The 24,517-nt window shown below is 36.2% G+C and overlaps 1 protein-coding gene across 4 annotated transcripts in view; it reads left to right on the top strand.

Moving 5' to 3' along the window:
* The window catches only part of STK38L (serine/threonine kinase 38 like), a 72,970-nt gene extending 49,384 nt beyond the window's left edge, over positions 1 to 23,586 (top strand). For 3 of the 4 annotated variants that reach the window (XM_071221059.1, XM_024575393.3, XM_024575395.3), the window contains 11 exons: positions 7,203 to 7,325; positions 7,539 to 7,622; positions 12,368 to 12,491; positions 14,059 to 14,213; positions 14,509 to 14,611; positions 15,032 to 15,093; positions 16,969 to 17,086; positions 17,523 to 17,646; positions 18,662 to 18,757; positions 20,734 to 20,825; positions 20,930 to 23,586. In XM_071221059.1, coding sequence (XP_071077160.1) covers positions 7,203 to 7,325; positions 7,539 to 7,622; positions 12,368 to 12,491; positions 14,059 to 14,213; positions 14,509 to 14,611; positions 15,032 to 15,093; positions 16,969 to 17,086; positions 17,523 to 17,646; positions 18,662 to 18,757; positions 20,734 to 20,825; positions 20,930 to 21,057 — 1,209 coding nt within the window. In that variant the 3' untranslated portion in view covers positions 21,058 to 23,586. The remainder of the gene's footprint in view (positions 1 to 7,202; positions 7,326 to 7,538; positions 7,623 to 12,367; positions 12,492 to 14,058; positions 14,214 to 14,508; positions 14,612 to 15,031; positions 15,094 to 16,968; positions 17,087 to 17,522; positions 17,647 to 18,661; positions 18,758 to 20,733; positions 20,826 to 20,929) is intronic. The other variant, XM_045184099.3, reaches the window with a different exon arrangement.
* Positions 23,587 to 24,517: the final 931 nt, after the last annotated feature.

Below are 24,517 nucleotides of genomic sequence, written 5' to 3'. Positions count from 1 at the left end.
GTCTCCAAAGCTGGCAGAGGGCTAGAATAAATATTTGGTGCACAATAATGGACTTCTCAGGAGGTTACTGATTAGAAGGACAAATTACATAGGTGGGTGTGTGTGTAAAATGTGTACAAGATAGAATGTGGCAAATTTTTTAAAAACACGGGGATTTTCCCCCCTAATTCAGGGGAATCAAAAAATGTTTTATGGAAGATGTAACAATTGACTTGAACCTTAGTAAAGTAGTTAGAATTTACATAAGAGTTGAGATATATATATAAAATGATGAATATGCAGGGCCTGGCAGAGTAAGGCTTGCTTGAGTGAGGTTGGTAGGGTATGTGAATGTCTCACATGAGATGGACAGCAATTTGAACATTTCACCTAAAATGTCACATGGTGTGCTGGAGTGTGATATTGTTATGTTACAGAATCACATGCTTATGATTTTGTAATAAAAGATTATGTAATAAAAAAGGACGTGATTTGTGCCGGACCCTGTATATGCAGGATAATGAATAAAGGGTGCAGTAAAGGAAATAGCAAGGTAAATTGACAGCACATAGTAGAAAGCTAGGCTTGGAATAGTTTACTAGGAAATGTATACTGTATTTTTTTTTTCTAGGCAATGGGGATAGATAGCAACCTAGATCAGTTGGTGTGACAGTTTCCAATGATCAGAGAATTTATATAGTATTTAAATTTTTTAATGTAGTTTATTGATTATACTATTACAGTTGTCCCAATTTGCCCCCCTTTGCCCCCTCTACCCAGTACCCCCCATTCCTTCTGGCAAACCCCCCTTAGTTCATGTCCATGGGTCATACATATAAGTTCTTTGACTAATCTATTTCCTGTACTGTTCTTAACATCCCCCTGTCTATTCAGTTCTTACCAATTTGTTATTCTTAATCTCTGTATCTTTCCCCTCATTCTTCCCCTTTCCTCTCCCAACTGATAACCCTCTAAATGATCTTCATATCTGTGATTCTGTTCCTGTTCTGCTTGTTTGCTTAGTTTGTTTTTTAGAATCAGTTGTTGATAGTTGTGGATTTACTGCCTTTTTAATGTTCATAGTTTTGATCTTCTTTTTCTTAAATAAGTCCCTTTAATATTTCATATACTAATGACTTGGTGATGATGAATTCCTTTACCCATACCTTGTCTGGGAAGCACTTTATCTGCCCTTCAATTCTAAGATAGCTTTGCTGGATACAGTCATCTAGGTTGTAGGTCTTTGCTTTTCATCACTTTGAATACTTCTTGCCAGTCCATACTAGCCTACAAAGTTTCTTTTGAGAAATCAGCTGACAGTCTTATGAGAACTCCTTTGTAGGTAACTCTGCTTTTCTCTTGCTGCTTTTAAGAGTCCTTCTTTATCTTTAACCTTTGGCATTTTAATTATAATGTGTCTTGGTGTGGTTGTCTTTGCGTCCATCTTGTTTGGGACTCTCTGTGCTTCCTGGACTTCACCAAATTAAGGAGTTTTTCTTTCATTATTTTTTCAAATAAGTCTTTAATTTCTATCTCTTTCTCTTCTCTGTCTGGCAGCCCTATGATTTGGATGTTGGTACTTTTGATTTCCTAGAGGCTTCTTACCCTATCCTCATATTTGTTTTGGGGATCTTTTTCTTCTTGCTGTTTTGATTGAATTTTTTTCTTCTTTATGTTGAAACTGGAAAAGCCAGTGTTAATGCTGCCTGTCTGTCACCTACCAGACCCAATGAGCAGAGACAGGAATTGAGTCTTTATGGGCACTTTATTCAGATGGTTGGCGAACTGAGAAGACGACGGGTTATGTATCCTAACAGACCGTCTTAAATATCATTTTAAACGGGCCCTTTTTATAAGGAGAAGAAAAGTATAGGTAAGGGGTTTGGAATTCAGGGAAAAAGTTGATCAGATAAAAGCTGCAGCATTCTTTCATCTGTGTCCCCGGAAGTGGTCTTATCTCTGCCCTGGGTGGTGGTCTTTATCTGTGCCCTGGGTGGTGGTCTTTATCTGTGCCCTGGGCTGTGGATGTCTCACCCTGGAGCACAATGGCTCAGGTACCGTCTCAATTGCTTGCAGTCCTCTTGAGGCACAAAGGTGAACTGCTTATGGTCTCCTGGAGTCAAGGTGGGTCATACCTTCAGTTCCTGGAACAATAGCTTTTTATATATACATTGATTGCTAAGCTTATTAGCTATTACCTGAAACTAAACTTTTTCCAACATTTGAGTCCCCCATCAATGTTCCAAATCACTGATTTTATTCTCGACTTCATCCACTCCACTGTTGATTCCCCGTAAATTTTTCTTTATTTCACTTAGTGTAACCTTCATTTCTGCCTGGGTTTTTCTTATGCTGTTGAAGTGCCCAATGAGTTCCTTGAGCATCCTGATAACCAGTGTTTTGAACTCTGCATCTGTTAGATCACTTATCTCCGTTTTGTGTAGTTTTTTTTTGGAGTTTTGTTCTGTTCCTTTGTTTGGTTCTTATTTCTTTGCCTGCTCATTTTGGCAGCTTCCCTGCATTTGGTTTTGTGTGTTAGGTAGAGCTGCTTTGACTCCCTGTCTTGGTAGCGTGGTCTATTGTAGGAAAGTACACCCTGCAGTTGGATGGAGTCTCAGATATGGTGTCACTTCTCTGTGGCTCTGTGTGGGGACACAGGGACACAGGAAAATGGACATTGGCCACTGCCTGGCCTCTGGAGTTTTTGTCCAGGAGGAAGCTGGCACTCACTCGCCCTGATGCCAGACACTTCAGTTTCCCCCCCCCATATGCCACTAGTGCTCTCCAAGCTGCTGCCCTGGTGCTGGAGCCCAGAGGGAGTGAGTCTGAGTAAGTCCTGTCTGTTGCAAGCCCTTTAAGAGGAGACACCTGAGAATCCCACAGTTTCTTCTGCTGCCCCACCCCCCACCCCCCACTGGTTTTTACAGCCAGAAGTTATGAGGACTTATCTTCCTGGTGCTGGAACCCTGGGTTGGGTGATCTGGTGTGGGGCTGGCATCCCTCACTCCTGAGGTATCCCTCCCGATCTTTATCCACCACACATGGGTGTGGGACTTCCTGTTCCGCGTCTCCGCTTCTCTGCCCCTCTTACCTGTCTGAAGGAATGTGACTTCTTTAATTCCATAGTTGTCAGACTTCCATACAGCTCAGTTTCTGATGGTTCTGGGTGATAGCTGTTTTGTAGTTTAGTTGTAATTTTTGCTGTGATTGTGGGAGGAGGCAAGCCATGTTTACCTACACCTCCATCTTGACTGGAAATCCATAGTATTTAAAGAATAGTCTTCCAAATGATGATTTAAAAATCAAACCATTATCTAATCTTCTCTGTACCTTTCCTAGGATTGTACCTGTGTTTGTTTTATATTTGCAATATTAAATCAAATAACAAAATATTTTACGATTTATGATTATTCTATTAATTGGTTGAATCAATGTAGAAAACTCAAATTTTACTGTTTATCAAATTCATTTCTTTAAATTTTAAGTGAGAAAGGTAATAGTTTAGATCTATATTTCAGTCTATAGAAGAAAAATAAGATTAAGCACATCTTTCCTCATTTTTATTCATTAGTGTTAATAACTTTCTTTTCATTAATAACCTTGTAATTATAATTATTATACATTGATATACATTATGCATCATTATATTGATACAGAAATCTTATGCATAAGATCGGAATTTGAAATCTGGAGGAGAGCTTACAAAACCAGATGCCCCAGGTCAGGCAAGTAACATAAATGAGAGAAGTGGGCTAGGTTAGTTTTATAATGTCATCTTCGGTCATATTATTTTGATCTAATATACTTTGCATATTCAATTCATAAGAATTTTATTTTTTACTTCTAAAAGAAATTCTGTTCTTTTTCTAAAATATTTGTTCCTTGCAGTTTATCTTTTGATAAAGTCATACCACATTTAACTCACTGAAAAAACCAAACAAAACAAAATGACAGGACCAGCCCATTTATGCACGTCACCTGGTGACTGGTGTCAGTGGGGAACACACAACCCACGCCCCTCCAAAGGGGGCTGTCTCTACTGGCCTGCTGTTTTTCAAGAGAAGCTGGAAATCTGGACTTGATGTGAAATCACTTGCCTTTTAAAGTATTGACATGTCATTCAAATGTTTTACAAATCGTTGCAGGCCGAGTCAGATACACTGTACATTGAATACAGTGTGTAGCCTACGGTTTGCAACCTCGTCTGCACCAGGAAGTACTGAGTATGTTAGGACTGTTTTCTTTAATTCCTCTAAATAACTTGGAGAAACTGTGAGATAATTTTCCCCCTAAAAAATAGTCAATGGCCCATAATAACCATTTATAAAACTAACAATTTTCAGTAAAGATATTTTAATTTCACAAATGATTATTGTGGGCCTTAGGTGAGGTCTTGCATTATGTCAAATTTTATGAAAAAGACATACTTTCTCAACCTAATATAAAAATTGTTGGAACTATCTTTATGTTTAATTACAATAAGAATCTAGTTTTTTTCAATGAAAGCTGGTATTCATCTTTAACTCATTCTGTAATAGAAAATTATCCGTGAAAGTTACTTGTAAAAACTAAACTATGTAATGTGGCCATGAAAAGCATACATCAAGAGGGGAGGTGCTAGCCGGACCTTTTTATGCCCCCAGACTTCTGTGCACACTGTCTTACACAAAAACTGAGCACCCTGCTGGTTGAGTTTGAGGAACACCCATTTAAGAAGGACTGGAGAATGGAAGAAAGGGATAGATTTTTAGCTTCATTGAAGTTAGGAAAATCCCATTAAGCAGGGGATATCATTTACTCTAATGGAAAACCAGTACAGGCAAGTTTAAGCCACAAAAGAGAGCCATGAAATACTGACCTTGTACACAGATTTTTGATGTTTCTTGGAGAGGAAAGATGTGATTACCACAAAAATATTATTTGTTTTTCAAGGCAACTTAATCAACACAAGTCGTGAACAGATATGTCAACATGCTTTTTTTTTCATAAATTTTCTTTAGCTACCTCTGAACTATAACATGGACTTTAAGATTTAAGACTAATACCATGGAATAGATTTTGGTAAGATTATATATCTACACTTGGGATTCTGCTTTTTTGCTATTAAGTAGCTGTCTCCCACACATAAACATTGTTTACTTGTTGCATTACACAACCTACCAAATATTAATAAACAGTTTCTTTTGGCTGCGTCTGTCAATTTTGAGTGTAATTTATGAAACTAAGTCATCTTTTTTATTCGGATTAGACAGGTTTCTGAAACTATATTCCACTGTACTGTTTTATAACCCAAGTCAGAAATCTAGAATGCCTCACAAAATTCTTGTATGTATTCATTTATGTCATTAAAGAGGGAACGGTCTCTTTACTTTGAAAGACAGCCCTACACTGCCACCATGTGGCCTTTCAAATTATAGTCTTAATGTCTAAAACTACTGTTTTGATCTTTTTGTTTACTAGTAATTCAGTTTTTTAAACTGTTATTCAAAAGGCATTTTTGAACAAAAAAAATAATATTCACTGTTTCCAGCATTTATGTGCCTGACTGTGTAACTTCATTTAGCTGTTTAAAGATGTTTAGATCGAAGACGTAATTTCTTAATTTTATCCTCTTAGATTAACTTTGTTAGAACTATCAGAATTCCATTGCATTGATATGCATATTTATATATTTCTAATTAATAGTGTACCTTACCCTTTTGAAAACATATATACAAGGGTCAGGAACAACTATTTAATAGTTACAACTTGAGTTGCATTTAGGTTTCTGAGCTTTTATGGTTATTTTGACTTGTCTCCTCCTTAGAACTGAACCACTGAAAGCTTGATAGGGGTGGGTTTCAGAGATGAACAGCAGTTTGATTTTTTCCACTGATTTTGTTTATTCCCCCTCTGTGTTACCTCTACTAGGAGATGGGTCAAAAACAGAATTTTTATTGGTGAGGGGGGAAAAAAATATATTGGATTGGCCAAAAAGTCCATATGTTTTCTTTTCTATGAAATAAAAGATGCATTTTTCATTTTCACCGATAACTTTATTGATTTGGATATTTTAAGTATGTCAGCTATCACCCATATGGTACAACATTGATTGTTATCAATTAATGTCTCAATTTGATCACTATCAACTTCAACTGGTCTACCTGACGGTAGAGCATCATCCGGTGAGAAATCTCCAGCACGAAAGTTCACAAACCACTTTGACACCTTCATTCAGTCACAGCACTACACAAACCCTTTTTTTTTTTTTTTGAGTTTCAGTTGCATTTTTACCTTTCTTGAAATAATAAAGCATAATTAATATGCTGAAAATGTTGCGTATTTTCTTCCATCTTCAATATTGAAATGGCTACTCAAAAATTCACCCATGTAGATAAGTTTTTTAATGCACACTGACACAACAGCTATCACAATACAGTGTAACAAAATTGTTTCAAATGAAATTGAAGACAACTAAGTGCTACTAGAGCCATCTTATGAAAAAAACAAAAGAACTTTTTGGCCAATCCAATAGAACAATGAAACAAATGCCCATTGCAAATGTAACCTGAAGGTATTTCATAATGTTTCTTATTAATGCTAGTTATTTTTTGTGATCTCTGGAGAATGAATTATGAAATTCCTGACTTGAATATTTTAATGAATACTTTGTGTAATTATTTTGTTACAATTTCATATTTTCAGAAAGTTGTGTGCCAAGTCTCATGCAGTTTATTAAAATTTGTCCAGGAATAAATTCTACCCTAAGTAAATCTCTATGGAATCTCTGTTGTGTTCTTTTGGTGTCTGAAGTCTCAGTACTTACGACAGAGCAACCTTGGGATTTAGAGAATTGAAGCAAAGTAGATTTCTTGACAGTAAAAGTCAATATCAGAATACTATTAGCATTTCTTGAAGTTTAATTTTTATTTTTGAATTAAGTTAGCACATATATGAAAGAATACAATGAATTAGTTAAGATGAAATATTTAATGGCGTGTACCGCAAGAATAAAGATTTATCAGTTGTTAAAATTTAAAAAAAATTTCTTTAGATTGTTTTATTCTTTCTATGTTTAATAAATACCTGATTTTGGTAAATAAGTTATAACACCAGTATATAATAATATAAGATACTTCACCCCCATTTTTATGTGTCTTACCTTTTAATGCTGTAGGTTTCCTTTGAAGCAATCTGATTCTAAAGTCATCTTTTTAAACTATTTTTTTTTGTTTTTTTAATAGAAAAAGTTACGCCGATCACAACATGCCCGCAAGGAAACAGAGTTCTTACGGCTCAAGAGGACCAGACTTGGCTTGGATGACTTTGAGTCTCTGAAAGTTATAGGAAGAGGAGCATTTGGAGAGGTGTGGTTCTTTTTTAAAGTCACTGCTGTTGAAAGTATGTATCTTAAGATAGGTTAAAATAATTTAATATGTGTTAACATAGTTTAATTTGAATAGAATTCCTTAAATACCATGAATGGCAAATTGCAACGCTGTTTTCTTTAAAACAGTTTCTCCTAAATAAGTAGTAGCGACTGTTTAACATTTATAATGTGATCAATCTTTACATTCTAGGTGCGGCTGGTCCAGAAGAAAGACACAGGCCATATCTATGCAATGAAGATACTAAGAAAAGCTGATATGCTTGAAAAAGAGCAGGTATGTTCTTCAACATGTTAACTAATGGAACATCCACTGATGAAGTGTTAGAGGAAGTATTGAGGTTGGAATTTTTTTTAAAGAAACCTACACATCTTACTATATAATCTATTAATTTTGTGATAGACAGTTTCATTGTTTCTCAATTCTTATAGTAACATATTTTCTAAATTTATAATCTAACTATGCATTAGCCTGTTCAGGCTGCTGTAACAGAATAGCACAGACTGGGTGACTTAAATAACAAATTTATTTTAGCAGTTTTGGAGGGTGGAAGTGTAAAATAAAGGTTCTGCCAGGTTTTGGTTTCTGGTGAGTGCTCTTTTCTTGGCTTTCAGAGAGAAAGAGAGAAAACTCTTTGATGTCTTTTCTTATAAGGCACCCAACTGCCCGCGCCCTTGAACTTGCTTAACTTCAATTACCTCCTTAGAGGCCGCATCTCTAAATCCAGTTATACTTAGGGTTTGGGCTTTATCACGGGGATTTGGGGGTATACAAACATTTGGTCCATAGGAAAATACCTTTTTTTCTGACTTCAGTGCAAATAAAGGATAGTTCTTAGTGCCCTCAACCCCTGCCACATATCAAAAAAGTAAGACCAGTCTCCTGAGAATTTACTGATTTTGATTTTATATATTTCCCAAATCTGTAATCATTCTAATTTCATATTCCTGGGCTCACTCTCTCTGTTTCCTGTGACTTAATGCAGTTTATGCAGCGGCCATAAATCCTAAAAAGCATCAATAGTATTATTTTATGTATTCACCTGTGTTTCCAGTCTGGGTAGATACTCTATAAAACCCTAAATTGAGCATATGTGCTATGAAGGTCTCCACAGTGGGGGTGGAGGTGGAGAGGGTGATGGCGCCGCTCTGTACGTAATGATTTATTTCAGTCTTCTAGTGCTCCCCTGAAGCTTACTTTTTTAAGAAAGATTTTATTTATTTAGAGGAGAAGGGAGGGAGAGAGAGAAACATCAATATGTGGTTGCCTCTCACATGCCCCCTAATTGGGGATCTGACCTGGCCTGCCACCCAGGCATGTTCCCTGACTGGGAATTGAACTGGTGACTCTTTGGTTCTCAGGCCAGCACTCAATTCACTGAACCACCCAGCCAGGGCTGAAGCTTACTTTGTTATTGTAGCAATGTAATATTAATTTTTATTTAAGTATGGCTCACTTGAATTCTCACTGCATTCTTTTTATTTCTCTTTCATTTTCGTCCAACAAGTATGTGTATGTTCTAGGTTCTGGGAATACAGCGGTTAACAGGACAAACCTGATCCTTGTTCTTTTATAGGAGTGGGGAAAATAAGCAGACAGCTATTGAAAACAGGTGTCACAGCGTGGAGATTCTCAATAACTTGGCAAGGGCAATTCCCAATGTACTGGAGGGCAAAAGCCTAATTGGGTTAGTGGCAGAGAAAATGGGAATTGAGAAGTGGAGATAGAGAATATAGATAAATTGTGTGAAGCAGAACAAAAAATAGTTTGGTAAAGTGGAGGGCATGTGGCTACTATCATATGTATGGATACACACATACTTGACAGGGAATGGTTCATTCCAGTTGGGAGAACCCATTAGGAAGAGGAAAGTTGACGGTGCAGGAGAGAAAGGGCAGGTAAGTACAGGAGTGCACTGGAAGACGGGCGTCAATCTTTGATAGGAGTAAGGACAGATTCATTAAAACAGGAAGGAAGAGCGGAGAAAATTAGAGCAAATGCAGGGTGGTTGATCTGCGAGTGTAATAAAGTGCCAAGTTGCTGCCTGAGTATGAATAAATGAGGTCATCAGCTTGGAGTAGAGGAGGAAGGTCACTTGCTGGAGGTGTAAGGAGAGGGAAGTTGTGAAATAGTCCCAACTATCGACTTGCGATGTGGGGAAGCAGACATGCTAGGGAAGTACGGTTAAATGCCCACTGAGATTTGTAGTCAGGAATGTCAAGTGAAGCCAGTGGTATCATTAGGGGATTTTCCCCCTGCTAATACCTAATTGTGGGGCAGAATAGACGCAGTAGACAGAAAATTGAGGTTAACTAGGATTGGGGTTTGGCCAGGCAAATACAATGGAGGGAGAGAAGGACAAGGGAAGTCAAGGTATTTGCAAGAGAGTGATCATAGTGATGGAATCTAGGCTAGGTAGAAAAAGGAATGAGGTAGTGAGGAGAGTAATAGGGAACAAGTGCTAGGGTCCGTGGAATGCAGATTGAAGTACAAGAATAGGAGACCTGGAAGGTTAAAGGTGGATATCAGAAACGGTTCCTTAGAGTTGAGATTTTAGAGGAGGGACGATTATTGGTGACGAGAAAGACAAGAAGGTTACCGAGAAAGACAAGAAGGTTACCGTGGGTGGCTGAGGGGAGTAGGGGAAGGGATCACTGGAGGTGAGGAAGTCGAGGCATTGTGCAGATAGGGTATTGGATGGCACACCTCTGGGAAGGGGTGAGCCAGGCGCTGAAGTCATGAAGGAGGGGGGATTGACCAGGAGTTCTGTAAGGGACAGCTGTGAAGAAGGACAAGGGCTGATGTCGTCTCACAGCATGTGCTTCACGGGAGCTGGAGGGAAGGAAAGTGTCGCAGTGGTTCATGAGCAGCCAGGAAATGAGTAGGAAACCCAGCCCCTCACCAGCAACATGTGAGAGAAAAGCAGGCCCTTCTTGAGAACTCACTCTGCAGGATGGCAGAACTCTCAGTAGACAGCCAGCCCAGTTTCATTTAGGATGAGAAGGTGATAGGAACCATGCAGAGATCAGGTGATTTTGTTGAAGACAGATTGATTACAGAGGGTTTGGAAGGCGAGAAGGTCGAGATACTGAGTTGTATTAGAGGGTTACACATAATGAGGGGAGTAGGTGTCTGGGTCAAGCAGAGCTTTAGAGACGAGGAGATAAACTGAAATCTGACAAGGCCACACTGGGGTTGGTCCTGGGTAGGCTTTTAAGGGCAAAAGGCAGCGGTGAGGTCCAGCTGTTGTCTTTAACTACTAGCCACATGTGGATACTGGGCACTTAAAAGTACCTGGTCTGAATTGAGATGTGCTACAGATGGAAAATTCACAGCAACTTTTGGAGACTTGGTATGAAAAAAAGAGTGTAAAATATTTCAATAATTTTATATTGGTTATACTAAATATATAACCAATATAATTTTAGATATATGAAGTTATTAAACTTTATTATTTAAAAAAATTCACCTTCACCTGTTTGTTTTTACTTGTTATGTGACTCCTAGAAAATTTTAAATTACACGTGTGACTTGCATTGTATTTCTACTGGACAGATCTGGTCTAGAATATTTTGCCAGAATTTGAAGAGCCCCTGACCATGGTTTGTTCCTGTGCAGGGGCGGTTTCAGTGGGACTTTGCACTTTGGGGTTGGTTTTCTCCTATGTGAATAAATCTGCATTTGGCACCATTGAGTTTTATTTTAGAAAATCTTTTCCCACTGAATTTCAATGCATCATTAATTTTAAGTTTTTATCTCATTTAGTTTAATGCTAATTACCCACAAAGTTAAGTGGCAACTTCTGTCTTCACTGCTGTGGTACCAGATTACTGTGCATGGCACTTGCTGTCCTTTGGAACCATAGGCTCATTTTGAGAACATATTCTGTCATCTGGCTTTAAGATACTTAAAAATAACCAAGTCAAGTTGGTGGTGTGGTTGTTTTGCCTGACAAAACCAGAGGCAACACCAAAAGTTTAAGGTTTTTCCTTTATCATCCTAGAATGTTTTGTAAAAGACAATGAGTAAGAATTTTGAAACAGATCCAGAGAGATTACAAAGTTATTTGATGCCAGAAAACAATTTCTTAAGTTTTCAGCTTCGATCTTAGAGCATTTACCATACTACATAACATAATAATCTCAAATGGGATATTTTAAGCAGATATTTTATTAACATGAAAAGCTTTACAAATTCCGTGTTGTCATCTGCTTTGGGCCTGACTCCATGATAGTGCACAATGTAAATAGCAAAAGCATAAAATCAGATCTTATTGTTAGTCTTTCAAGAAAGAATGTATAAATATATTAATGCAAAAACACTTGAAAATTGATTATATGAACTCCACAAACTACTCGGTTTATAAAATATTCCAGCCTATAAAATGGACCCCTAGTAATTGTGCATCTGACAAAAGTCAGTAGCAATCCCCCCCAAAATTACATTAAATTGTTATAGATCATGTTTATAGATATTATAGAAGTTTTGGGTTATAACAAAATAGTATAAAGTTATTAGAAACATTTCTGCTTCTTAAGACAACAACCAAATGGTTAAAGACCAAGACAGGTCCTTTGTTTGACTCCTAACAGTTAAAAATAGTCTGCTAAGGACCCTGACTTTAGCAACTACCATGCCAATTTATAGAGCTTTCTTACTATTAATTTTTAAAAGTCAGGCTATGGCCTAAATTTATAAGACAAAGCCAGGATCCTTGCCCAGGTAGAGAATCTTGTCAGAAAGGTTTTAGACTAGTCATTTTTGTACTTCAGAGGCCTAAGCTTCCTCTAATATACCTGTGGATGCCACTTTTTTAGGCCTAAATATGTAAGCTAAAACAAACTATTTCCTCAGATTCTCCATATTTAATAAGAATATGAACATGCATATATGTTTCAAATCTTTTCTAAAACTCCAGCTTTCCTTCGTGACTTCTAAGGAAATGGATGGATAATTGTAAGAGGTAAGCTTGAAAAATGTGTGATGTGTTACAATTATTTTTTCAAAATGCATTCATCTAGGTGGCTCATATTCGAGCAGAAAGAGATATTTTGGTAGAAGCAGATGGTGCCTGGGTGGTGAAGATGTTTTACAGTTTTCAAGATAAGAGGAACCTTTATCTTATCATGGAGTTTCTCCCTGGAGGTAAAAGCAAACGAAACAGCACCGACAGACTGACACAAGCAAACCACTGTGTATAATTATAATTTCATTGATTAGGTTTACTGTTATGTTCCTAGCTCTGAGGTTTCACATAGTCAGGCATGGTTTTCTAATGGTTGCTCCCATAATAATGCTAATTTTGACCACGAATCAGATTATTTTGAAGGAATGATAAAGTTGGCACATTTTAAGTACTATCATTCTGGGTTTACTGTATATAATTAGAATGTTTTCAGTCCAGAATTAAGAACAAGTCACTAAAGAAAAAGACAACCCCATGGGCAAATGATAGACAACGCACTGAAGTGAACTCTGGCTAGTCTATAAATATATAGGAAAATGTTCAACTTCACCAAATTCAGGGAGATGCAAATTAAAACAAGAATGAGATACCACTTCATACTCATCTGATTAGTAAAAACATAAAAGTCCAATGGGACTGTGGAGAAACTGGCCTCTCGTTTATATAAATTATAACTCTATGGAGAGCAGTTCTTCCACAGCAGTGAAGTGGAAAATGCAGATGTCCTGCAGCCTCACAATTCCACAACCAGCTCTACTGTCTAGAGACCCTCCCCCGTGCCCACGTACAAGAGACCTGTAAAAGGATGCTCATTGCAGCGTTGTCATAATAGCGAAGAACTGGATGCAAGATAAATGTCCACCCATGAAAGAATGGATAAGTAAGATGTGGCATAATTATGTGAGGACATTTCTACAGTAGTTAAAAGTCAGGAGCTATATTTGTTTCAACAGTGAGGTCTCAGAAACAGAGTGGAGTAATAAAGCAAGCTGTGTGATTATGTGTACAGTTGATACCATTTTTGTAATTTTAAAAAACCTACAAAAGACTATAAGTCCATAGATTAATATATAAATATTGTATATGAAAACACATTTTAAAAATAAGTTGGAAGGGTACACATCAAACCAAATGCATGATAATGTTTACTCAGCAAAAAGGGAAAGAGGAATAGAATGGGAACAGAGGACAAAGAATATTCGTTATTTTTTTAAAGAAGTCTTGAAGCATCGTGAAAATATATTGACAGCTGTCAATTTTGAGTTGTAAGTTCACCAGTGTTTGTTCTTTACCTCCTTTTAAAGAAAAAAATCCCTTGAAAATAAAGAATGTCTACAGGTGAGTCTCTTAGTGGAACGATGCCCTATTTTTGCTAGCCCGAAGAGCTCTGAGTGTTTTTGAAACTTGAATTTGAAAGAGTATATTCCATTTCTGGGTGTGCTTATTGATTTGTTTTCCAATTTGACATGTTTTTCTCAGCAACTTATTCTGGATGTTGAGTGGTAGATATAACTTCATTATATCTCTGCTTTGATTTGATTTTACCTATTTTCAATCTAAAACCCACTAAATATCATAAAACTTCTGCTTATGCAATGATACTCTTTCTTTGGCCCTAGAGATGGTTGGAGGTATACTGGGTGGATCAGAAAATGCAAAAATCAGGCAGCATTATATACATACAAAGAAAGCTTTTGAGGCATTTTCAACACATGAAACTTTTTTCCCCTTATTTTTCACTTACAGGTGACATGATGACATTGCTAATGAAGAAAGATACCTTGACAGAAGAGGAAACACAGTTCTATATTTCAGAGACTGTTCTGGCAATAGACGCGATCCACCAGTTGGGTTTTATCCATCGGGATATTAAACCAGACAACCTTTTGTTGGATGCCAAGGCATGTGAATAAACTGGTGAATGATTAGGTTGCTTAGTATTTTATGGAGAAATAATAGAGCTGATTTGTGACTGGGAATTGACAACTGCAGTTTATTATTGCTAAACTGTAATACATTATTGCATAGTATGATGCAATCATCAAATATTTATATTACATTTCATTTGTATGAATTATAAGCTAAGAATTTTTATAATAATTGAATTTTGAAAAGGGTTTATAATAAAGCTTTTGTTTCAAAGTTAATAGCAATATAATCCACTGATTTTACTAGTTTCTTTTTGGTTTTTTTTAGGGTCATGTAAAATTATCTGATTTTGGTTTATGCACGGGATTAAAGAAAGCTCACAGAACTGAATTCTACAGAAACCTTACACACAACCCACCAAGTGACTTCTGTAAGTTTGTTTTTTGTTTTTGTTTGGATGAAAATAGTATAGCTGTTCTAATTCAGTGCTGTTGAGAAGTAAATGTTCTCTTCCGCTCCTTACTCCTTAAACCAATGCATTTTAAAAAAATATTTATTTTTTTAGAGAGAGGGAATGGGAGGGAGGAAGAGAGGGAGAGAAACATTGATGTGGGAGAGAAACATCGATCGGTTGCCTCTTCGTATTTGCCCCAACCAGGGACTGAACCTGCAACTCAGGCATGTGCTCTGACCCGGAATCAAACTGGCGACCTTTGCTTTGTGCGATGATGCCCAACCAAAAATGCCACACTGGTCAGGGCAGCCAATGCATTTTAAACATATATGTGTGAATTTGTTTTGGGGTGAGAGTTTTTCTCTCATGATTACAACTCTGTCTTGTTGAAATTAGCATTTCAGAACATGAACTCCAAGAGGAAAGCAGAAACATGGAAGAAGAATCGAAGACAACTGGTGAGTTAGCCACGTTTTTAAGAAACAGTTGTGTGCCCTGGTTCTACAACCTCCTTTGGTTTTTGCTTGAATATTTTGTGCTTTTTCAAGGGTCATTACTTACTTTACAGCAATGATGGAGCTTGCTCTAAGGTCACACAGTTTCCTTAGTTTCTCTGTAATGTCGCCTTACCTATAAAGTGAAGTGCTGATTTTTACTTTATAATTTAACTTTAGAGTACTTTATCCAGCATATCCACATATAAATACTCTATTTACTAGTAAGTAGCACTTTATGTAAAACTCACTGAGATAAGCATAATTGTAGTGAAAGTCTTGTGATGTCCATTTTTCCATGTTCTATACTTGTCCTGATACAACAAATATCAATCAACACTTGTAATGGGGTTGTGTGTTTCTAAGAACTTCTTTATAAAGTAAACAAGAAGCTTGGTGTGTTAACAATCCTCCAATAAATAAAATTAGAAAGCAGACTTTACCACAGATAAATTACTCCTTCCTTGTGCAGAAACACTATCTCTTCATTACCCTACACAACTTCTTATCTTTTACTTTGCAAATATAAGACTCACTTGCCCCTTCCCTCTTTTCCTTTATCCTGTTGACTAGGTCTTTGAACGTTCTCACTGTTAGAAATGTGCCTTTTGACTTTGTTTTCCTAATTTCCTGTACAATGCCTCGCACATATAGATACTGTGTAAATATGTTAAATTCAACAAAGTGATGAACGTGAAATTAATTCAGCATTCCCTCAAGAAGGATACCCTCTCACACCAAATAAAATGACCTTTGCACTATTGAGCTCATTCTCTCATCAGCCCGAAGCACGTAATTGCAAGCTTCCTGAGCGAGTAGAACATTTCTGTGCTTTTAAAGGCTTTAAAAATGTTTTTAAAATGTGTCGAGTTACGCATTAACCACAAAAACTTCCTTCTACTTTAAATGTGTCACTTTTAGATTAGATTTTACCATTGAGAAAAGAATTACAGTATTTCCTACTTTATAAGGGAAAAATGAATACTGCTTAAAAATATGATGGGAATTCTGTAACCCCTTATTTTCAGAATATTTGCAGATGATTACTTTTGTGCATGTTTTACTGTTCTTGTGGCCATCATCATAAGTTATATGGTGTTCCCCAATGGAGAAGTAGAGGGGGCTTGATTGAATTTGGGGCAGGAAATTCCTTCAGAACCTGTATCCCCTGCCCACCCAAAGCCAATTGTGTCCTCCTCCATCCAGGTCATTGAAATGACAAAATCTGCTGTCACACATTTTTAGATGGCCCTTAGAGTACTACCCTTAGTGGAGAAATCTTTCCTTAAGTAATTTTTCTTTCAGGCTTTATATGAATTAAGAATTGCTTCCTAATGGATGAGCAGTGGCCTGGAATTCAGTTTGTAATGAAAATACCTGATGTTTATATATAGTAGGTTGTAGTAATTTACAAAGCACATTCCTTTTCTTATTTTATCCTCATATCAACTGTACAGGCAGACTCCAATTATTACTCCAGTTTTATGTAAGCAGGAGCTGAGGCTCAGAGAGGTGGAATAACCTGCCTAAGAACATATTAACAGTGAGTGGGTGGGGGGAGCAAGGCCTACTGGGCTTAATCTTTTTAGTCATTTTGAAATGGATTTAGGACTAAATATATTGATAACTTACAATAGTTGAGCTTCTTGGGGGGCAGAAATCATGTCTTAAATAACATTATCTGACTCCGTACCTATCACTTAAGCCTTATACATGATAAACATGCAAAACAAGTATCAGAAAACTAACTTTGCTATATGTTGCTTTTTATGATAGTCATGCTCACATCTTTCAAAAAATATATTAAGAATACTGGTTTGACAAGCTACTCCTTTGCAGGCATATTCCACAGTTGGGACGCCAGATTACATTGCGCCAGAGGTGTTCATGCAGACTGGTTACAACAAATTGTGTGACTGGTGGTCTTTGGGAGTGATTATGTATGAAATGCTGATAGGTATGTTTTGTCATTCATTTATGTGCATACTATATAAATTGCCTTGAGTACTGCTGATTGAACATATGCAGATACCATGGGCTAACACAACAGAATTCTTTTAAACCAATTTCTGACACACACACACACCTCCACATTTCCCCACCCCACTCCATGACGAGCTCCCTAGGGATCCAGTTTCAAGAAGTAGGTATTTAACTGAACCCCCATGTGTCAAAATTGTATCTGCATGGCCTTTCAGGTAAAAGTGGGAGGAGGGGAATGCTTTAAATCCTGTATTTTACTGACTTCATTAGGAATTTCATCATGAATTGATGACTGGTGGCATCTTTTATTGTTAACTAGAGCACTCAGGGCTTTGTGTACAGCAGGTGCAGAGCATAATTGATCCTAAAAGCTGACACAACTTTTGTTTTCTCTCATGTCTCTCATGTAGGGTATCCACCTTTCTGCTCTGAAACACCTCAAGAAACATACAGAAAAGTGATGAACTGGAAAGAAACTCTGGTATTTCCTCCAGAGGTGCCTATATCTGAAAAAGCCAAGGATTTAATTCTTAGGTCAGTAGTTAAAGTCCCTAGAGGAGTTTGTCATACCTTAAAACTTCACAGGTACCTAAAAGACCAAATTGGCCATTTCATTTTATGGGAGGGAAAGGACTACCACTGATATATACAGTCAAAGAGATCGATAAAGAAAAGGTGTTTTTTTTTTGTTTTGGGTTTTTTTTTGTTGTTGTTCATGCAAACTCTTAAAAGGAAGTCTGCAGGAAAAAAAACAAACTAAGAGTTAACAAGAGAGCAGAGGCCTTGTATTGTTTCAAAGGTCACTCCTGGGAGACTGCAGTGATCCTATGCCATTAAAGAGAAAAGGAAAACTACATTGTTAGTAGCCGTTAATATCACAAAAGTCTTTATATGAAATCTTATATAAGCAAAGGATTCCATTCTGTGTCTCAGTTAAGATGAAGTGTTTTGATTCCGTTGTGAATGGCTGGAAGGAATATACATTGGGACAACTATGGGAACAGCCATTGACAGCATATTATGAAAAATCTTTAAGCAGTATATGACCTTTGACCCAGCAATTCTATTTTTAGTAATTTTGTTTATACAGAATGTGTGTAAAGATTTAGGTACAATATGTTTATCATGATACTGTTTTCAGTAATGAAAAATTGAAAACTATCTAAATGTTCAGCAGTAGTGCACTGGCTCAATAAATTATAATATTTCCATATATAAATTTTAGAAAATGAAGTTATAGAAAAACTTTTAATGACTTTGGGGAATTTTCTTAATATATTAAGTGAAAAAAATGTCCTAAAATAGTAAATAATTTATCAACATAATGTTTTTAAAATTATAATAAAATACTAGAAGGAAATGACTTCAAACTGTTTATAGCAGTTATCTGTGAATGATGCAATTACAGATAATTTATATTTTCTCCCACATTTCCCATAATAAACAGAGGTAACTTAAGTAAACACAAAAGTTAAAAGTTTGAAATAATGAAAATAGAAAACCTTAGATGTAATTTGCATATGATAATTTTTCTGTGTCCATTTCCTAGATTTTGTATTGATTCTGAAAACAGAATTGGGAATAGTGGAGTAGAAGAAATAAAAGGCCATCCCTTTTTTGAAGGTGTAGACTGGGGGCACATCAGGTATGTTCATAAGCTTTGAATGGAAAAGGGCTGAGTAAAAAATGATTCAGTGGTTAATTTGTCTCTGATTCTGCTGGATTAAATACAAGAAGCAACACTGTTATATTATTAACTCAGTGTTTTTCAGATTATGCAATATGTAAGTGAGTGAGACTGAAATATAGCTAAATGGCTGGTTTTAACTGGCGTACACTTCCAGGGGAAGATCACACACTGTTTGACTTCTGCACCCAGACTTACATGATGAAGGCAGGTAGCACAACCAAATTGCATTTCCATTTCACTCTAGAACCTTTCAATTTTGTCCTCTTGTTAATATACCATCCTTTGTCTCCTTTATTAATTTATAAGATTCAGTGCCTTTTTAAACATTGTGAGGAAAGTTAAATACTGCAAGTAACATAAGAATTTGCTTATATTTGTTAATTGTGAGCACTGGCTTTTATTCAGTTTATGGCCAAACTATCTTCAATTATTCTGATCTGTTCTCCACATAGGAACAGTTTAGAAACAAATCTGATCATGCCACTTTCTTCCTTCCCTTTGCACTTAGAATACACTTAAGGATCCTTAACTGCATTTCAGGCCTGTGGAGTGTGACTCCTACCTCATCGCTACAGGTTTCATCTTGTGTCATTTTTCCCGCTCCCCCTACCTCACAGCTTCGTCATTTGCTGTTCATTCTGACTGAAACGCTCATGTCCTCCCTGCCCTCATTTGAGCCCCTGCCCCTGCCACACCCTCTCCTTTCCATCTTCTAAGACAGCTTATGTGCCACTTCTACCATGGAGGTCTTCACTGGAGCTCCTACTGTGGGTTAGGCACCCTATTATAAAAACAGCTAATTTTCTGATCATTTATTATAGGTTCAACACTTTCCTAAGTACTTTATGTAGATTTCTTATCCTTATAATTAGTCTTATAAAATAGGCACTATTATTTTCCCCGTTTTACAAATGAGGAAGCTAATGCATAGAGAAGTGACTTGCTACAGTGCCACAGCTAGTAAACAGCTAGAATTACTAACCAGAATTGGACCTGGGCAATTTTATTCTGGAATCCTGCTGCGTCATATTATACTGTACATGTATCAACCATCTCAGTGAACAGAACTGTGATTCCCCCCTTTTTACAGTTACAAGGTGCTTAGAGACTACCAGTCTAGTGTCTTGGCTTAATAATAAGGAAATAGTCACAGAGTAGATAGAGACTTACGTGCCTAAGGTCATACTGCCAGTTAATGAAAAGAGATTAGATCTGAGGGGACTAGGGTCTGTGGTTCTTATTGCGTATAAATAACTTGGAATAATTCTGGGAAGAATATACACATGCTTTTGTGTAAACTTAACCTGAATACACCCAATAAATATTTGTTAAAACTATAGAAGCAATAAAAATTGATAACTTCTTTTAACTATTCCTATACTTTAAAACTTTTAGCCTGGTAAGAAGGCATTTTCAGGACTGAATGTCCTAATTTAACCCAATGTCCCTGATTCCCTTAGAATTTATATGACTCCTAAGAAGTTTTTGGATTCAGATTTCATTCCAAATGTGTAGTCCCATCACCCTTGGAGCCCCTTAGTTTCCCAAGTGACTTGGTGTATGGTTCTTCTCTTAGAAGAATTATATTCCTAAGTTAATTAGGTAGGATCCAGTCCCCCTGGTGTACTTAATATAATTACAAGATCTTTTAAATAAAATCTGTTTTACTTTCTTTTTCATTAACACTAGTTTTCCATTGGAAAAAAACATGAGTAAGTCTTTATACACAGAAATAAAAATTCCAAGTAAATGATACTATTTTCATAAAAAATTATACTCAATTATGAATCCACCTAACTTTTCAAATCCATAATAACTTTCCTTGGCTCTTCTGATACTATAGAACAACATGAAGGATTTTCAAGTAGAATTATTTTTGGAAAATTCGGTGTTCAAGAAAATTTATCATGGCTGCTCAATACCTTTTACAGGGAGAGGCCGGCAGCCATCCCTATAGAGATCAAAAGCATTGATGATACTTCAAATTTTGATGACTTTCCTGAATCGGATATTTTACAACCAGGTAAGGCAATCGACAACACAGCTAACACTAATAAAAATCTATAAATGATGACATTTTCACTAATAAAATTCTTTTGCTCTTGGTTAATTTTTCTATCTTTCTAGTGCCAAACACCACAGAACCAGACTACAAATCCAAAGACTGGGTTTTCCTCAATTATACATATAAAAGGTTTGAAGGGTTGACTCAGCGTGGCTCTATCCCCACCTACATGAAACCTGGGAAGTTATGAGTGAAGATCACATTCGCCCACAACCAAGAGAACTCAGGTAGCTGCATCACCAGGCTTGCTTGGCATAGGTAACAATACACTGAAATACTCCTGAAGACGGTGGTGCTTATGCCTACAAGAGGAAATTCTACAGGATTAGGATTTCTAAGACTACTATAGGAATTGGTTGGCAGTGCCAGCTGGCTTTTTTTTTTAATATTTTATTATTTTTGTTAACTTTATTATACGAAGGTACTGGAATAAAAGAAACGTACATCCCTTTCTAACTGCACTGCCTACATGCGTATTAAGGTCCATTCTGCCTGTGTGTGCTGTGGCTTTGTACTGTAACACCTTTAATCAATTCAGGAGAAACATACCATTTAAAGCAACATAGGCTAACCTGTAGGTAACACCGCAGTATTGCTGTTTTCCTGCAAATCTGATGGGTCTAGATAATCAATAAAAGCCATCTTCCATAGTTGGTGTCAGAACACTTGCCCTACTGGTTTGGACATCTGTAGAATACATATGAAGACAATTTCTATAATGGTTCTAAGAAATTTTAAAAAGGAAGTACACTGGTTATTTAAAAAGTAGAATTTATCATCATGTTATAACACAAACTCCACAGTAGGGAGTGACAAGTTCATAACAAGGAGGAAGTTTAACACCTTCACTCAAGCACTCCACGAGTATATTTACTTTGCATTCAGAAACACTGCTGACCTTTATATACTCAGTCTGTGTACTCATAGGGGAGATGTACTATATTATATAAAATGTAAAGTTGCTTTTCTTGTGACAAGAGGACTTCTTTTTTAACAAGAGGACATGCATTATTTTAATTTGATTATGGTGAGTTGACTATAAGAAATGACCATGAAGGCTGCTTGTAGAACCTAGTGTATTTTTATTAAACTATTTTTTTAAATGTCAAACTTCTGATCATGTAAATGGACTTGTAGAGTACAAAGAGCTATTTACTTTGGTTTTCTAGAAAGTTGTTACATATCATGGCTGGTTAACTTTTATTTTTTTTAATGAAAATTTTTCCTTTGATAGTACTTGTATGATTGTGCCATTATTTTCTTATACTCCAAATGTACCAAAGATCCTGAACAGAGTGGATGTTCACAGTGAAGTGGAATTTTGCTTTCTTGTGGGAATACCGTAATCAGACATGGCAGATCTTTGATGTAAATCAGCTTACTGAAGGGCAGTGTCGTTCGTGTGTAGCTACATCACTGTGGAGACTGGGAATGGAATGGAGGAGGTAGATGTAGGCCAGAGGTGTTGTGATTAGATGATGAGGGAGATGATGTCAGCATCAGTTTCTCTGGCTATTTCCCTAAGAATTAAGTCTTTCTAGCTCAACATTTTAATTCTAAGATGACACTCTGTGGTTTTACTTTCATAAGTACTAGTTAAGGAATAATACTTATCAAAGAATGGCCTAATGTTTGTCTTAGCTGTTGATTGAATTTTTTAAAAGATAAACAACTATAACCATTACAAATGATCTGTGAGCAAAATCTGAAATGATGATTTATTTTTAGGGATATTTTCCCTAATTGGGAAGAATTGCATAGGATTATTAAAGTTGTTACAAATGTTGCTGCTAGGTAGTTCCACAATGTTTCAATAAGGCCATTCTGGGGACTCCCGCACCAAATTCTCTCCGTTTCCTTCTTTCCTTCCCTCCTTCCTCCCTTTCATTCTTTCATTCTAGTATTTGTTTTGATACTTACTATGTGTTCCTCTAATAATTCATCTCCATTTTTTTGTTCAGATCACGTGGCCAAGTAGGAGAGAGAACTGTTAAAATTCTGGGGTTATCTCAATTTTACTAACTTGGTTTTTCTAATTATAACTGCTGCTAATTTGAAAAAAAAATCTTTAACTTCTGCTCAATTTTAGGAGATTTTTCTCACCACACCTTGCTCCCACCCCCCTTCCTTGTTACAGGACTGTTTTGCTACTGTTATAGTGAATGCGTGATACATGAGGAAATTGCAGCATTCCCTAGTTCTTACATGGTAACTGTTCCGGTACAGAAGACTATCATCAATCCAAGTTGACAGAGAGAGATAAAGGAACTGAATTGTCTAAATTTACTTTTTAATTGAATAAGAAATCAAGCATTTTAGTTTCCTTCTCCCTCATTCTTGTTAACAGGTGGAACTTGGAAATAGTTGTGACTTCTTGGCTGTGAAAGGCAGTTGTGGAAGCTTATTATGTCTTAGAGTCTCATTTCCCTGGAGTTCACAATGTTTGGGGTTTCCTCCTTATCAAAAGCATTTCTTAAGTGCCTATCTAAAAGCAATTAAAGACTGTGTCTGCCCTTTGGAAGCTAAGAATTTAATTCATGATGCAAGCTAGCTAGCCAATTTGTGAAGTACCCTTGAGATTGAATTTTCTCTATTGTACATTTCCCATATTTCAGGAGAACCGTTTAATTTAAATGACAAAACCCTATCTACTCAACTGGGCATAATGACATTTTCTTTAAATTAGACTCTATTTTGAATTAAAGAGTTTTATTATAAACTGTGTGTTTTTGGTTTTTCTAAGTATATAGAAAGCTTGTATAATTCAGATTTATTGATTTCCTGATTTAATGTAGACTTTGACTTTTTTATTAAAAAAAACTTTGTATTAAAGCAAGTTATGTTATTTTTCTTCTATGCTTTTCTTATTAACATAGCTTTAAATATTTATATTGAAGCATAGTGCTATCTAAATATAAGGAATTTCTTATAAATCAACCTTTTTTGAATTAAATATATAGCTGATTTAATAAGCTAGTAGTTGAATGGAAAATAACAAATGGAACATTCAAAACGTTCTTTGGTTGCTAATGCTTAAAATGGGGTTTTATTTATATCTATAAAAGCACACTTTTTTTGTTTTTTTAAACACCTGTTTATGTAAATCTATAAATTTTAAAATATTGTTAAGTACATTTATTTTTGGTGTTTCGTTGAGGAAAAACCTTTAGAAAATGAATCATTCGGTGTCTGCTGGTAAGATAAACAGCTGTCCATCTTCTGATGGTCCACAGGTGAATGAATTGAAATTTTAATCACTAGAGAGGTCCCAGGCTACTAAATACATTTTTAATTTGAATTGCTAAGATTCAGAATGTTCAGAATAACTGCTACAATCATGATTATTTCTTCCTGTCTTTAAATTTTATTTTCTCTTTAGAAGTGCACTTATTTCAGAGAAATTTTAATGAAAAACACTTAGAACAAATGTAAATATAAGACACTTGGGACTACTAGAGATATTTTGTGTTTTTATGAAAAAATTGAGGGGATATTACTACTTTAAAAAGGAACAAAGTAATAAAAACATCTTAGGTATTTTTCAAAAAGCAATACAAATTATTCAGCAGTTGTCTAGAAAAATAATCATCAGGTTCTTTTGAGCTCAGTGTTCAGCTACTGAGTTTCAAAAAATGTTTTGGTGGCATGAG

Source organism: Desmodus rotundus, chromosome 3, assembly GCF_022682495.2.
Source record: "Desmodus rotundus isolate HL8 chromosome 3, HLdesRot8A.1, whole genome shotgun sequence".
Lineage (NCBI taxonomy): Eukaryota > Metazoa > Chordata > Mammalia > Chiroptera > Phyllostomidae > Desmodus > Desmodus rotundus.
Note: the sequence above shows the minus strand (reverse complement) of the source record. Positions and strands in the feature narration are given on the sequence as shown.